The sequence below is a fragment of the Sceloporus occidentalis genome, unplaced genomic scaffold (assembly GCF_023333645.1).
Source record: "Sceloporus occidentalis isolate IW3139 unplaced genomic scaffold, rSceOcc1.0.p SCAF_1, whole genome shotgun sequence".
NCBI lineage: Eukaryota > Metazoa > Chordata > Lepidosauria > Squamata > Phrynosomatidae > Sceloporus > Sceloporus occidentalis.
Genome location: NW_028316981.1, coordinates 69,456,097 through 69,471,925, shown reverse-complemented (window position 1 = coordinate 69,471,925; position 15,829 = coordinate 69,456,097). Strand labels below are relative to the sequence as shown.

General features: G+C 42.1%; 1 protein-coding gene across 1 annotated transcript in view; it reads left to right on the top strand.

Moving 5' to 3' along the window:
- LOC149321547 (inter-alpha-trypsin inhibitor heavy chain H3-like) overlaps positions 1-15,829 on the top strand; it is a 68,246-nt gene that overhangs the window by 22,300 nt on the left and 30,117 nt on the right. The window contains exons 11-12 of the mRNA XM_089524175.1: positions 623-748; positions 10,922-11,103. Coding sequence (XP_089380301.1) covers positions 623-748; positions 10,922-11,103 — 308 coding nt within the window. The remainder of the gene's footprint in view (positions 1-622; positions 749-10,921; positions 11,104-15,829) is intronic.

Below are 15,829 nucleotides of genomic sequence, written 5' to 3'. Positions count from 1 at the left end.
CTATCTCCTGGATATACAGCTCTCTCCATGTATTAATTAAGCTATATTCATTCATGGAGAGTTCCATTGGATGCTACCAATGTGGGACTGATGCCACTAATGTGAGACTGATCGTATTACATCCACATACCCAGTGATACATCAAACAAGTATTGATGTTACCAGTAGTTTATTTTATCACCATCTTATTATCCCTAAAAGAAATATGTCGCAAACTCACAGGGCTGACTTTAGAAAAAAACCTCTAAATTCAGAAGTTTAGGGCATGGTTGGGAAACTTTTTCTCAGATGGACAGCTGAACTATGCCCAGGAATGTTGAGAACCAAAGGGGTAGGACCATTGCAGAAAATGAATTGAAATACTGCTATCATAATTCCCCATTTGTAAGGAGGAAGTGTGTTTGTTTCTATACAATATGCCTAAGGATGTGAAGCCTGGCAGCTGAAACTTGGCATGGATACTAGAAGGAGAGTAGATGGTTATCTTATTTATTTCTTTGTGAAATGCTTGCCTTTGCAGACTCTGGAAGAGGAGGGGGTGACAGGTTTACGTGGAACATACAGGTGTTTGTTTCTTTTCATTCTCCATAGTACAAACTAAGCCACTGTTTCCATGTTGCAGTAACAAATCTTAATGATGGTTTACTGACTGGAATTGAGATGCTGAATACAGCCCATGATTCAAATTCTGTGCCTCTACGAAGTGCCTCCTTGGTTATCATGTTAACAGATGGTGAACCCAATGTGGGTAAGTGTTTGAATAACAGGTGAAATAATTTCACTGTGGTATTAAGACTCATGTTCACATGAATCATCTTAAAATTCCGTGTACGCTTCCATGCATTCTGATTAAATGTAAAAATTATTGTAGCCCTCCAGTCTAGGATATTTTCCAGGATTATAGCAATACTCAGGGAAGCAAAATAGGAATCATCTAATACACAGGTGTTTCTATGAACACACTGACAAATGATTGGTATCTGAACCTGGAGTGCTGGGTCCCACTTGGAGAGAAAGGCGGCATATAAATGAAATGAAATAGCTCCTCAAATGGTGCCACCAAGAACTATTTGGATTCTTGGATCATGGGCTGCGGTTCCATGAAGGGGGACTTCTGGCAAGGGATGAGTTGCATCTCACACAAGTTGGCAGAAACATTTTGCCAATAGTCCAAAAATTTGATCAGGAGGACTTGAAACTGAGTTATGTGGGGGAGGGAGACAGTATTTTGGAAGGCAGGGATACATCAAGGGCTGGAGATAGTAGTCAAGCTGTCATAGAGTGAACAAAGCAAATAGAGCAAGGACCTAACAGTGGGAGGGGAAAAAAGTTTACACAAGCAGCTAGTGGGGAGGACCCATGGTCTTAGATGTCTTTACACTAATGCACAGAGCATGGGAAATAAACAAGATGAACGTGAACTCCTAGCACAACAAAACAAATACAATATAATGGGCATTGCTAAAACCTGGTGGGATGAGTCTTATGATTGGAATGTAGTAATAGAGGGGGAAATAGGCCAAAAAGGAAAGGAGGGATGTCAGGGATGTGAAGAGATCCAGGACTTAAATCCTGGAAGCCAGGTGGAGAGCATCTGGATAAAAATGAAAGGGGAGAGAAACAACAGGAATATTATTGTGGGAGTCTACTACAGACCTCCAAGTCAGATTGAGGAATTGGATGATGCCTTTTCCAGAACAGATGACCACACACTCAGAAAGGTGAGATATAGTAGTGATGGGTGACTTCAGCTATCCTGATACAGTCATCCCTTCCCTTTCGCAGGGGATCCGTTCCAGACCCCCCCCCCCCCCCCCCGCATAAGGGGAAAAACATGTAAGGGAAAAACGTGGATATTCAAAAATGCAGATGCTTGTGCCCGTGGTGGTATGCAGTGCTGCAACTTCCATATGCTGGAAGCCATGTAAGGCATGCCTGTGTATGACCCGGACACACTGTTTTTCCAGCGATGAAAGGGGGGGCCATCCTGTGAACAGGTCGGCTTCCTCTTCTCACTCTGTCAGGCAGGATATGCTATAAACTTGCATATAGCCACCACTAGAGGGAGCCAACCTCCTTCGGAGGCTTCAGTTTCATTTCCTGCCTTGCTCTGTTCAGACGTCTTTTTCAAGCCTCCTGCCTTTCTTTAAAAAAAAACAACCTTTCTTTCTGTCCTCTCTCCCTTGCTATCCCTCTCCCCTCTTATCCTCCCTTGCTCTTCTGCTTGAGCTACTGAGAGACTGGCCATGTCTGGGGCAGGGACCAGAGAGGACAGCCCAGGCATGTCTGGGGAGTCCCTGGAAATGGCATGCAAATGCTCCATCCACTCTTCCAGCCTGGATGACGAGGAGACCAGCCATCCCAGGGACAAAAGGGCCAGGTCGGAGGAGGGAGAACCCTCATTGCCTCCTTTATTTCCATGCAAGCGGTGGCGTTATCAGGCCAACAACAAGGGGCCCCGGTCTCCTCAGGCACCCTATCTTTGTCCCAGGGAGACCTTTCCTGCCATCCTCCTTCAGCAGCCCTGGGTGCACCTTCCAAAACAGGGTCTACTCCTCCCTCTCCCGCCCCCCGTTCCTCCCTGGATTCCATCCCCCCCCCCTCCGAAAGGGGTAAATTTGTTTCAAGATCAACATCTTTTAGGTGCCAACCGCCCAAAGGCAGGAAAAATTCAAAAAGGTCTTCTTCTAACCATAAAGGCAAGCGTCCAGCGCCCTCTGCTGCCCAATCAGCCAAAGCCAAAAAACACAAAATAGCTCTGCCTTCTCACTCCTCTCTCGAGGAGGATGTTGTAGATATTATTGATTCCCTCTCCCAACAAGGAGATGATGATGACATATCCCCAGATGAACTATCCGATGAAGCCCGAGGGGATGACCTCCTGGCACCATCTTCTGCCAAATTGTTCACTCCAGATGACTTCCAGATATTGATTTAAAAAGCCATCAGAGCCCTAGAACTCTCTGAACCTACTCCAAACCCTCAACCCCAGGACACCGATCTACCACAGGGAAAAGGAGACTCATTCCCTAAGCCAGGTCCTTCCACCCCTGAAGTTCCCTTCACAGCAGACTTCATGCAGGTAGTTAGAGAGGAATGGTCAAAGCCAGCTACTGCCAGGCCTAGTCCACAAGCTTTTAAAAGATTTTACAACTTACCTCAACATGTGATGGCTAAACTTCAGGTCCCAGTTGTTGATGCTCCCGTATCTCAACTGGTATCATCTGCAATATATTCTAAAGATGGTGACAATGTTCTAAAAACCCTGAAGACAAGAGGGCAGATTCATCACTCAGAAAATCATTCAAAGCCTTCTCCCTGGCCATTAGAGCCTCTTCGACAATTTCGATCCTGACTAGAGCAGGTTTCACTTGGGCCAAAGACATCATACAAGAAATACCCAGAGGCAATACCAAACTCCGACAGGGCATAAACAAGCTGCTCAAAGTCCTTGCCTTCTTGGCTGATGCGTCTCTGGATATCATCCAACTGAGCTCCAGGGCTCAAGCAGCATCCATTCCTGTTAGAAGACAGATATGGTTAAAGAACTGGTTAGTTGATGCTAAATCAAAACAAAACCTCACCATGGCTCCCTTTAGCGGTCAAAAGTTATTTGGCGACACTCTGGAACCAGTTCTCGTTGAAACCAAAGACAAGAAAAAAGCTCTTCCCTCCTTACCAAAGAAAGATGACAAGCGGTCCTTTCACCAAGGCCAAGGCTCCTTTCGTCCATACAAAAACAACTCATCTTTTCGGCCCAGAGACTCCAGATCCAACAAGTCCCAATGGTCCGACCGCAAACCATATGGTCGACAACAATACAACAACCGAGGATTCGGAAAATCCAATAACACCAACAACCAAGGCCAAGGATCTGCATCCTTCAAACACAATCCTAACTCTCCAAGACCATGACTGGTCGTCCCACAAAGTGGGCGGTCAACGTCTCTAGTTTTCTCACGCTTGGGAAGCCTCAACCTCAGACAAGTGGGTCCTTTCCACCATACAACAGGGTTATCTGATAGAGTTCTACAGAATTCCTCACGACCATTTTGTTCCTTCACCCAGGTCCCCTCGGCCAAGAAAACACCAACTGATGCTAAAAGCAATACAACACCACTTAGAGATAGGAGCAATGAACCGGTGCCCTCTTCAGATATCTTCAAGGGCTGTTATTCAATGCTTTTCACAGTGCCCAAGAAAGACGGATCATGGCGAGCAGTCCTGGACCTAAAATGGGTAAACAAGTTCATCACCAAGTGCTGATTCCTCATGGAGACCCTCAGGTCCATCCTAGAGACGCTAAGACACCACGACTTTCTGGTTTCTCTAGATCTTACAGAAGCCTATCTTCACATTCCAATACACCCATCACACCGTCGCTTCCTGCGGTTCTGCTACCACCACAATCACTTTCAATACAAGGCCCTTCCGTTCGGACTTTCTTCCGCACCACGAGTGTTTACAAAGATCATGATAGGCCTGGTGGCATAATGGAGAATCTTTGGAATACACATCCATCCCTACTTGGACAATCTTCTCCTACACACCTCATCTTACAATCAAGCCAAACAACACACACAACAGATTCTTACTTCATTAGCAAGACATGGTTTTCAGGTCAGTCATGGGAAGAGCCACCTAGAACCGTCACAACTGATCACTCACCTGGGAGCGGTCATCGATACAAATCAGGGAAGGGTGTCCCTAATCCCAGAAAGACTCAGATCAATCCATCAGGCCATCAGTCTGGCCCTACAATACTGCTCCACAAACCTCCTCCTTCTGGCAAGGATTCAGGGTCTAATGATTGCCTCCATAGACTGTGTCCCATGGGCTTGCTTCCACTCCAGAGAACTCCAGTGGTTCTTGCTACCTTACCAGAGACACATTATTCACAAAGTCAACAAGAGACTGACACTACCATTGACAGTAAGGCAGTCTTTTCAATGGTGGATGTCCCACAATCTCCTCAAAGGTCGAATGCTCTGGCCTACCCAGGAAATTCAACTGACAACAGATGCCAGCCTGAGGGACTGGGGAGCGACATTACACAACTCGGTTGCTCAAGGAAAATGTAATGTTCAAGAACGAGCACAGTATAAACTTTCTGGAACTCAGAGCGATACGCTTGGCTCTGATCTCCTTTGCCCCTCAAGTCAAGGACAACCCGATTCTGGTCAGGACGGACAACATGTCCGCCAAAGCACACATCAACCGACAAGGAGGAACAAAGTCCAGTTCTCTAATTAGAGAATCCCAATTACTTCTACAATGTTCAAAAAGACATCTCCTGTCCATCAGGGCAGAACACATCAAAGGATCTCTAAATACAAGGGCCGACTGGCTCAGCAGACAAGATATAGGCCAGTCAGAGTGGTGTCTTCATCCCAGGTGTTCAGGTGGATAACACTCAGGTTCGGAACCCCACAGATAGACCTGTTCACGTCTCCAATAAACAACCAGGTTCCTCGCTTCTACTCCTGCTTTCAAACACAAGGAGCAGAACAGATAGACGCTCTCCATGTCCCATGGCCAAGAGAAGTCCTATATGCCTTTCCACCAACATCCATGATCAACAGGTGCCTAAAAAAGGCAAGAAAAGAAAAATCAACCTTGATCCTAATAGCACCACATTGGCCACAAAGACCATTGTTCTCCGAACTCATATCCATGGCTCAAAGAGTCCTCAAACTGCCAAGCCATCCAGACCTTCTATCACAAGACCAAATTTATCATCCAGACCCTCAGTGGCTCAATCTTCACACGGGGAAATTAAATGCCAAAACATGATACATGACGGCTTACCATCAGAGGTGGCTGAGACCATCATCAAGGCTAGACGACCTTCGACCACAAGGACCTATGAATATTCATACAGGGCTTTTGTCCATTGGTGTAGGATCAAAAAGATGCCTTCCCACATTCCTACAGTCAATTCCCTGTTGTCATATCTACAAGACGGTCTCAACAAAGGTCTCAAACCAAACACTCTAAAGAGACAGGTTTCAGCCATATCTTCGGTTCTGCCTCAAAAGCAGTCTGCCAAGCTCTCTACCAACTACTACATCAGAAGGTTCTTGAGGGCCGCTATCCTCATCAAGCCACCTATGGTTCATTGTTATCCCAATTGGGACCTTCATACAGTCCTGTCGGCTCTCACCAAACCTCCATTCGAACCTCTAAAACCCACAGACATAAAATACCTCACCTGGAAGGTGGTTTTCTTGTTGCAATCACATCCGCCAAAAGAGTGTCAGAGATGGGAGTGCTGTCCATTCGGCAGGAGCTGTGCATTTTCAGACAAGACTCCGTCGTTTTACGATTGGATCCTTTGTTCATCACCAACGTGAACTCCACTTTTCATAGGACTCAGGACATCATACTACCCTCCTTCTGCCCTCATCCCAAAAAAGCCTTAGAAAAAACATGGCATACACTTGATGTTCGCTGTGCCCTATATATATATACATAAAGAGAACTCAAGATTTTCGTTTGTCCGACAGTCTGTTCATTGCTTTCCATAAAAAGAGGAAAAAAGGTTTCCTCCTCTATGCTCTCAAAGTGGATTCGCTCCTGCATTTTGACATATCATTCTTTAGTGGGATCTTCCCCAACGGGTCCAGTTTATGCCCACTCCACAAGGAGTGCTTCCACCTTTGCTGCATTGTCCACTAATGCATCTTTAGCTGAGATATGTAGAGCTGCTACATGGTCGTCGGTATCTACTTTTGTCCGGCACTACAGATTAGACTCTACTCAGTCTTCTGAAGCTGCATTCGGAAGAAGGGTACTACAGGCTGTAGTAACGTGATAGCCAGGTTTTCTTATTGCCCACCCAGGATTAGGGGAGCTGTAGTGCATCCCGTTCACAGGTTGGCCCCGCCTTCCATCGCTGGAAAAATGTACATTGACTCACCTTCATGAGATGTTGGTTTTCAGCAATGAAAGGCAGGAACATCCTTCCCTCCCCTGGTCTGGTCTAGTTCTCCCTGTGTTCACACTATTTACACTGTTTTGTTTTTGTCAAACGGTTATGCTATCTAGTTCCTTCAGTGTTGGCCTTACCTCTGATTATGGTTACAAGTTTATGTCTAGTTCATAGGCTGTTTTATCAACTGAAGCCTCCGAAGGGGGTTGGCTTCCTCTAGTGGTGGCTATATGCAAGTTTATAGCATATCCTGCCTGACAGAGCGAGAAGAGGAAGCCAACCCGTTCACAGGATGGCCCCGCCTTTCATCGCTGAAAACCAACATCTCACAGAGATGAGTACATATTTGCTGGAACTCAAACTCAGCCAAAACTTTAAAGTGTAGCAAATTCTTCACTTTCCTCGGAGACAGTTTCATTGTCCAAAAGGTGGAAGAGGCAACAAGCTATTTTAGATCTGATCCTAACCAAAAGGGATGACCTGGTTAATGGGGTGCAAGTGGTGGGAGTGATTATGTTCTCCTGGAGCTTGTTATACAGTGGAAAGGAGAAACAAGGCATAGTCAGACATGTATTCTAGACTTTAGGAGAGCTGACTTCAGTAAACTTAGGGAAATAGTGGGGGTGATCCCATCATCATAAATATTAAAAGAGCAGTGAGTATAGATAGGACAGATGGGAGTTTATCAAAAGGCAGATACTGAAGGCACAATTTCAAACAGTTCCAATGTGGAGGAAAAATGGGAGGTGTTTCAAGAAAGCAGGATCGATGACTAAAGAACTTTCAACTAAGGAAAGTTGTAAAGAGAATATGTATAAGAAATGGAAAAAGGGGAAATCACTAAAGAAGAATTTAAAAAATAGCTAGTACATGTAGGGGTAAAGTCAGAAAAGGAAAAGCCCAGAATGAGCTCAGACTTGATAGCAGTTAAGAGCAATAAAAAAGGCTGGGGGGGGGGTATTTCCTCAGCAAAAGGAAGAAGAAGTGTAACAGAAATTTCAGGAAACTTAAAAATCTAGGATTGGCAGAGCAAGGAATTCGCAAGAGGACCTAGTAATTGAAAATCCATAAGTTTATTTCCAATTGTCGACAAAGGAAAACATTGAACTCAGTGGAATTCAAGTTCCAAAAAACTGAGGCCCCGAACAAGACAAAATGGCTCTTTTTATATTATTCAAGACAAAGAAGCTTCTTCAATACACCTGATTGGCTAATTACAATTTAAGCATACAGAATTCTTACAATCAGAACAGAAATACATGCATACATTAAAACTGCATCATCACTCCTTACCCCCTCCTGTAGGAATTTAGTAGCTTTCCTCCTAACCTTGCTTCTGAATGTCAACTATGTATCCTTATCTCAGTAGTTTATGTTATGTCTTTTTACTGGTGCCAGCTTCCATCCAGGTCAAGATGCACTCATTATTCCTTTGCTCTAGTTTTTCTAAACTCCAAGCCTTTATTTCAAAAACCATCTCTCTGGCTGACAAAGGTGACTCCATCTTTCTATAGCTTTTTATTTCAACAAGGAATTTCCACCACAGAAGGAAATGGTAGGGCCACTGTATGGAGAAGATGGAGAAATGCTAACAGGGGACTGAGAAAAGGCAGAACTACTCAACACCTTTTGTGCCTTGGTCTTCTCACAAAAAGAAAAGGGTGCTCAAACTGAGGAAAATAGACCAGAGGACACAATAGGGGAAATACAGCACAGAATAAATAAAGAGGTACTACAAGAATACCTTAACATATTTAACTCACTGATGCTGTATGACGGGGTGGGCAAGGTGTAGTGGTCATTCCCTCCCATGATGCATTGTGAAGTGCACCATCACTCCTGATACAACTAGAAATAATATCATATCTACTGCTAGAATTTGGCTGAAAATCATTTCCCCCAAAAAATCATCCCCCCAAAAAAAACATCTGAGTGTGTAACCTCCAGTTACATAAACCAGCAGAATCCCAACCAGTATGGATAGCCCTTGTAGTCTCTTCTAATTCTATAATTCTATGATTAATCTGACAGAAGCATAGGGGGCTGGTAGGCATAGTATTAGGATTAGTATTTAGAGGCCCTACACAGTCAGAGAGAGTACTATCAGGATCAGCAGTGATGATATGTACTTTGGGCCTTTGAAGCAGCCATTTATTCTGTGTAATTCCACTGTTATAAAACTTCTGTATCATGACAAACTAGTCTTAACTGATGTTATTATTGCTGAGATGATGCATTTTAATGGATTTTGTATGTTTTTATTTGGTTGTAACCCCGCCTTGATCCGGAAGGGAGAGGCGGGGAAATATTATTATTATTATTATTATTATTATTATTATTATTTATAATAATAATAAATAATAAAAATTTTATTTATGTTTCTCCGCCTCTCCCGGTTGGATCGAAGCGGGGTTACAGACTAAATAAAATCACAGTGTATACATTAAAATTCTCCGACTCAATTATTAACATTAAAATCCAGCATGTGAACTACTAATTACAAACATCAATGCAATACTCAATACAATATAATGGGGAAATAAGCAGCATCTTATTCAAGGGGCATGTCAGTCATTATCTTACATCGTATCTGGGTATGCTTGGCAAAATAGTTCAGTTTTAACTGCTTTCCTGAATATCTCCAATGAGGATGCTGAATGGATGTCCTCAGGAAGGCTATTCCACAATCTCGGAGCCTGTATTGGAAAGGCTCTTTGTGAAGTGGAAGCATATTTGGGGTTCTTAGTTTCCAATAAATTCTTACCCGATGTTCTAAGGGTGGTGTGGGGCGGATTGTATGGGGAGAGGCAGTCCCGTAAGTAACTCGGACCCAAGCCATATAAGGAGCTGTTTTGTCAGTCTATTATTATGCCCAACTCTCTTCTCCATGGAATTTGTTCTTTATTTTCTGATCCTTGTCTATTATATTAAGCATTTAATTTTTGATCTGAGCTGCCTTGAACATCTTACTTTAACATTGAGGCTGAATATTCTAAATGCCTCTCCCTAAACTGCAGATCCTAGAATGCAACAGGAGGCAGCCAGAGCAGTTAAAGTGAAATAGCAACACTTTAAGACTGTAGTGTGCTAATCTGTTCAAATCACCATACAACACTGGCTCTAGGAATTATTAATAATAAAGTAGAGGCCCTAGGAATTTTTTAAAAATGAAATGAAAATTAAAAAAATAAAATTTAATTTGTGATTTAAAAAATATTTTTATCATTTTAAAATTTTCTTTAAAAACTTCATATCTTACAAAATTTTCACTTTACATGAAACTTTGTACATGTAAATACATTTATGCTGTGCGTATGCTATTGTAATTAATTTTGCAAATACTAATGTAATTTTAATTTTGCTATTTGTTTATGTCACAGCTATTACCATTATATTCAGTGATATACAGGAATTATGATTTGTGAGTAACATTAGTACAAAAAACATTACTAAGGATTCTGTATGGTGTGGCATGGGGAGAGGTTAATGTGTGGGGGAGGACACCAAAAGTCAGAACATTGGGTGATGCCAAGCCCTAGAGATGCTACTTCTGGGAGACCAGGGTTCAACTCTGCGCTCAGCCATGGAATCCCATTGTATGAGCATGGACAAGTCACACATTCTCAGCTGTACAGAAAGGCAAGGGGAAACCCCTCTGAACCTATTCTGCCAAGAAAACTCTGTGAATAGGATTACCTTAGGGTTGCCATAAATCAGAAATGACTTGAAGGCACACAACAACAAAATATGTCTTGTTTCAATGTTGTCCTTCCCAGTGGGGACAGTTAAAGAATGACTGTTTTTCTAGAGTCTGGAAAGAGAAATGTAATCTTATTTTTTATATTTTAAGTACTTTCCCCTGTTATTGATTTCCAGATGCTAATGTTAAAAATATCACCGAACATTTAAAATATGTTGGCAGGGTTTTCCTTCCTCATTTTTTGTCACAGTGAAATGTAAAGCTTAATTTATATAATCCTTTCCATTCAGGTGTCTCAGATAAAAGCATGATTCAGGAGAATGCTAAAAATGCAATCCAAGGAAGATATCCTTTGTACAATCTTGGTTTTGGTTATAATCTTGACTATGCATTTTTGGAAAGGTTGTCCAAAGAGAATAATGGTCTGGCTCGTCGTATTTATGAAGACTCTGATGCAGCCTTACAATTGCAGGTAATAACAACAGCAGGAGCAGCAGCAGGAGCCAGAATATTCTTAGGGGTCATTCCCATAGCAAAAAAAAAAAAAAAAAAAAAAAATCGCACCAGAGAGCAAATTATATGACCCTAGTTCCCATTTGAAACCGTTTCTGATTCTGGCATGATTGACTGCAACAGCGACGATGTGAGGCAAATGAAAAAACCCTGCATTATTCAAAGAGCAGTTCTTTAGCAGTCTTTTTTTTTTTTAAAAAAAAACATGATTCTGCAGCGGGTTCAACAAGTGGGAACAACAGATCAGAATTGCATCATTTGGGGAGTGGGAGGGACAAATGAACGGGTGGGTGGGAGATTTCACACACCCCCAGTGCTGTCTTTTTACTTTTAAAAAAATAGAAATTAATCGATAAATTGATAGAGTGATTTCACAACAATTGAATTGCTAAATCGTGAAATCGTTCTATCGATTTTACGATCAATTAAAAAAAAACAACGGTTTGCCTTGCTTTCAATTCCTCCTCGCCCTCCACCTCCTCCTCCTCCTCCTTTTCCACAGAAAACGACAGAGTGCTAGCCCAGTGCCATCCCACTTCCCCTGCCTCTGCCTGTCGCTCCTGGCCCTTCTCCAACCGGCCCCCCTCCTCCTCCCCACCTCATGCTGTGGGTCCAACCAAGCAGCTACTTTCCCAAGGGCTGTTGCAGCCCATGTTTGCCAGAGGAGTTGGATGCGACATATGGACAGGAAGGGCCCTCGTCTTCCTGAGGAGAAGGAGAAGGAGGAGGAAGGATTGGGTCAGTGGAGAAGGAGGGTGCCTTGACAAGCACAGGAGCATTTTCCCTCTGCCTCCTCTGCCTCTTTTTGGGGAAACCCAAAGGGGTGGCTCCTTCTTCACTTCTGACCACCAGGAGGTGAGCTTGAGGGGGTCCACACTCTCTTAGCCTCAGGAGAAGAGAAGGGCAAACCTCCTCTGAGGAAATCCTCCTCCCATGAGTCCCCAAGCTGGGCTGCCTGGGCTGCTGTTTGTGTTACTGCTGATACACAGATGATTGGCGGGCAGTATGAAGTGGCGCAGCTTCATATTGTTGTTGTTAGCTGCCCTCAAGTCAATTCTGACTCATGGCGACCCTGTGGATAAGATTCTCCAAGAATCACTATCCTCCACTGTCCTGCCCATATCCTGCAAGCTCTTGCCCACAACACCCCTGATTGAGTCTATCCAACTGGTTTGTGATATTCCTCTTTCTTCTACCCTCTACCTTTCCTAGCATTATTGTTCTTTTTAGTGACCCGTGGCTTCTCATTATGTGGCCAAAGTATGATAGTCTCAACTTGATCATCTTTGCTTCCAAGGAGAGCCCTGGTCTGATCTGTTCAAGGACCCATTTGTTTGTCTTCTTGGCTGTCCATGGTATCTTAAGTACTCTTCTTCAGCACATTTCAGATGAGTTGATTTTCTTTGTCTGCTTCATTCACTGTCCAGCTCTCACATCCGTACATAGTAACTAGAAACACAATGACCTGAACGATTCTGAATTTAGTGCTCAGTTGTATGTCTTTGCTCTTCAGTACCTTTTATAGTTCTTTCTTAGGTGCTTGACAGGCTGCCCATTTCCTAGACAGATTGGGGATGTGGCAAGCTCACACCACAGCCCCGATCCAGCCTTTCAAGGGCACAGAAAGGAGCTGCGAGAAGCAGCTCCTTTTTGCGCCCTCGAAAGGGTGCCATTGCCATGGCAGTATGGCTATATGGTGCTCCCTCAGTGCTGTGTCATCTGGACACAGTGGCGCACAGCATCAGGGTGCCCTGGGGGGAGGGGTCAGACATGCGCCGTGAGGATGCTATGCCCTGACTCTGCCCCCAGGCCGGCCTTTCAGGCCAGTCTGTAAAGGGCCATAATGTCCCTTCCCATTCCTACTTTTCTTAGAATCATAGAACCATAGAGTTGGAAGAGACCACAAGGGCCATCCAGTCCAACCTCCTGCCATGCAGGAATCAAAGCATAAATCTCAATCAAAGCATCCCTGACAGATGGCCATCCAGCCTCTGCTTGAAGACCTCCAAGGAGGGAGACTCCACCACACTCCGAGGGAGTGTTTTCCACTGTTGAACAGCCCTTACTGCCAAGAAGTTCCTCCTAATGTTGAGGTGGAATCCCTTTTCCTCGAGCTTGCATCCATTGTTCCTGGTCCTAGTCTCTGGAGCAGCAGAAAACAATCTTGCTCCCTCCTCAATATGGCATCCCTTTAAGTATTTAAACAGGGCTATCATATCGCCTCTTAACCTTCTGTCCTCCAGGCTAAACATCCCCAGCTCCCTAAGTCGTTCCTCATAGGGCATGGTTTCCAGACCCTTCATCATTTTAGTCGCCCTCCTTTGGACATGCTCCAGTTTCTCCACATCCTTTTTGAGTTGTGGTATCCAGAACTGGACACAATATTCCAGGTGGGGCCTGACCAAAGCAGAATAGAGTGGCACTGTTACTTCCCTTGATGTAGACACTATACTTCTGTTGATGCAGCCTAAATTGCATTGGCCTTTTTAGCTACCACATTACACTGTTGACTCATGATCAACTTGTGGTCTACTTGGACTCCCAGATCTTTTTCACATGTAGTCTCGTTCAGCCAGGTGTTGCCTATCCTCCATTATGGTCAGTGTTTGATCCTAGATATGGGAATACTTTAACTTTCAATTTACTCATTGTCTAGAAATAATTTGTGGTGGTTTTTTTTTTTTGGTTTTTTTTTTTTTTTTTTTTTTTTTGTGGTCATTATTTTTGTTTTCTTTATGTTCACCATCAGACCTGCCTTTGCACTTTCAGCTTTGGCCTTCCTTATTAACTGTTCAAATTCCTGGATGTCTTCTGTTAATATTATGGTGTCGTCTGCATATCTTAAGTTGTTAATGTTGCTTCCTCCTATCTTCACTCCTCCTTTTTCTGATTCTAATTCTGCTTTTCTTATGATTTTTCAGCATATAAATTATACAAGTAAGATGATAGGATGCAGGCTGACCCCTTTTCCTATTGGGAACCACTCCCCAAATTATGTTCTGACGGTGGCCTCCTGTTTTTGGTACAGATTCCTCATCAGTAGTGGCACACCCATGTCTTTGAGTGCATCCCATAGCTTTTTTTTTTTTTTTTGCAAAAGTATTTTTATTAATATTATATACAGCAATATACAAATCAATAAACATATTATGCGATTATCATCTCTTGTACATTTTCCCCCTTTTTCCTTTATAGGACTTGGTTACATTTCAATTCTTATCCAACATATTTATACATGATTTTAAAACTGTAGGTCTAAATCTATATACCAACTTTGTTTACTTTTAGATCATTAGATCTCTTTTAATCCCCCAGTTTTCTTCCCAGTATTTTAACATTGGGAGCCAATCTTCTATAAGTCTGTTTTTTGATTTGTTATTTATCAAGCATGTCAGTCTATCCATTTCTTTTAGTTCCTGCAGCTTAATTATCCATTCTTCAATTGTGGGTGTTTCTTTGTTTTTCCATTTTTTAGCTATTACTATTCTTGCTGCAGTTATAAGATATAATAGGAGTCTCCAATATTTCCTTTCCTCTTCTTTCTTTTTTAATATTGATACCATATTTAATAAATATAATTCTGGTTGCATCTCATATTGTATATTTAACATTTTTAAAATATTTGAATGTATTTTAGACCAGAATTTTTTAATTTTTTTACAATTCCACCACATGTGAAAAAGAGAACCACAACTTTTGTTGCATCTCCAACATTTATCTTCTGAGAGTTTATATATATGTTTCAGTTTCCTTGGAGTAAGGTACCACCTATTTGCAATTTTCATGAAGTTCTCCTTCAGATCCTGTGATGCTGTAAATTTATTAGTTTGTTTCCATGTTTTTTGCCAATTTTCATAATTTAGGGGGTGCCCTATATCTTGTGCCCATCTCACCATATTTTCTTTTATTGTTTCTGATTCTAGTTCCCTATTTAACATTATTTTATAGATTTTTGATATTTTCTTTTTGTCTTCTTTCCACCAAATTTCATCCAATTCATTATTAACTACTTCTATTCCTGTATTTTTTAAGTCATCTTTCAATTTTCCTTTTATTTGTTCATACGCGAACCAGTTGAGATGTTTCCCTTCTTTAGCTAATTCTTCTCTCAGTTTTAATATTCTATCCCCTTTAGTCCCTTTTTTAAGTAAATCTTCATATGTTTGCCATTTTTGATCTTGTATTTGTTTACCAAAAAAGGCTTCTTGTACAGATGTCCAGCATGGAATTTTATTATAAAATATTTTTTTAATTTTTATCCATGTCTTCAGCAAAGCTTTCCTTATGGGATGCATATCAAAGTTTTTATCCACTTTTTGGCGTTCATATATTAGATATGCATGCCAACCATATTTAAGTCCGTAACCCTCTCGATTTAACAATTCTGTATTATTTAATTTTATCCATTCTTGTATCCATACAAGATTACATGCCCATGTGTAGAGTTTTAAATCCGGCACTCCATAACCTCCCCTCTCTTTGATATCCTTTAACACCTCCCATTTGATTCTCGGTCTTCCACCTTTCCAGATAAATTGTTTCATGTCTTTAGTGCATTGTTTTATAAAATCTTCTTTACACAAAATTGGGAGATTAGACAATAAAAATAGTATTTTTGGGAGATAAGACATCTTTATTAATGAGATTCTTCCCAGTATTGATGGTTTGAACTTATTCCAACTTAT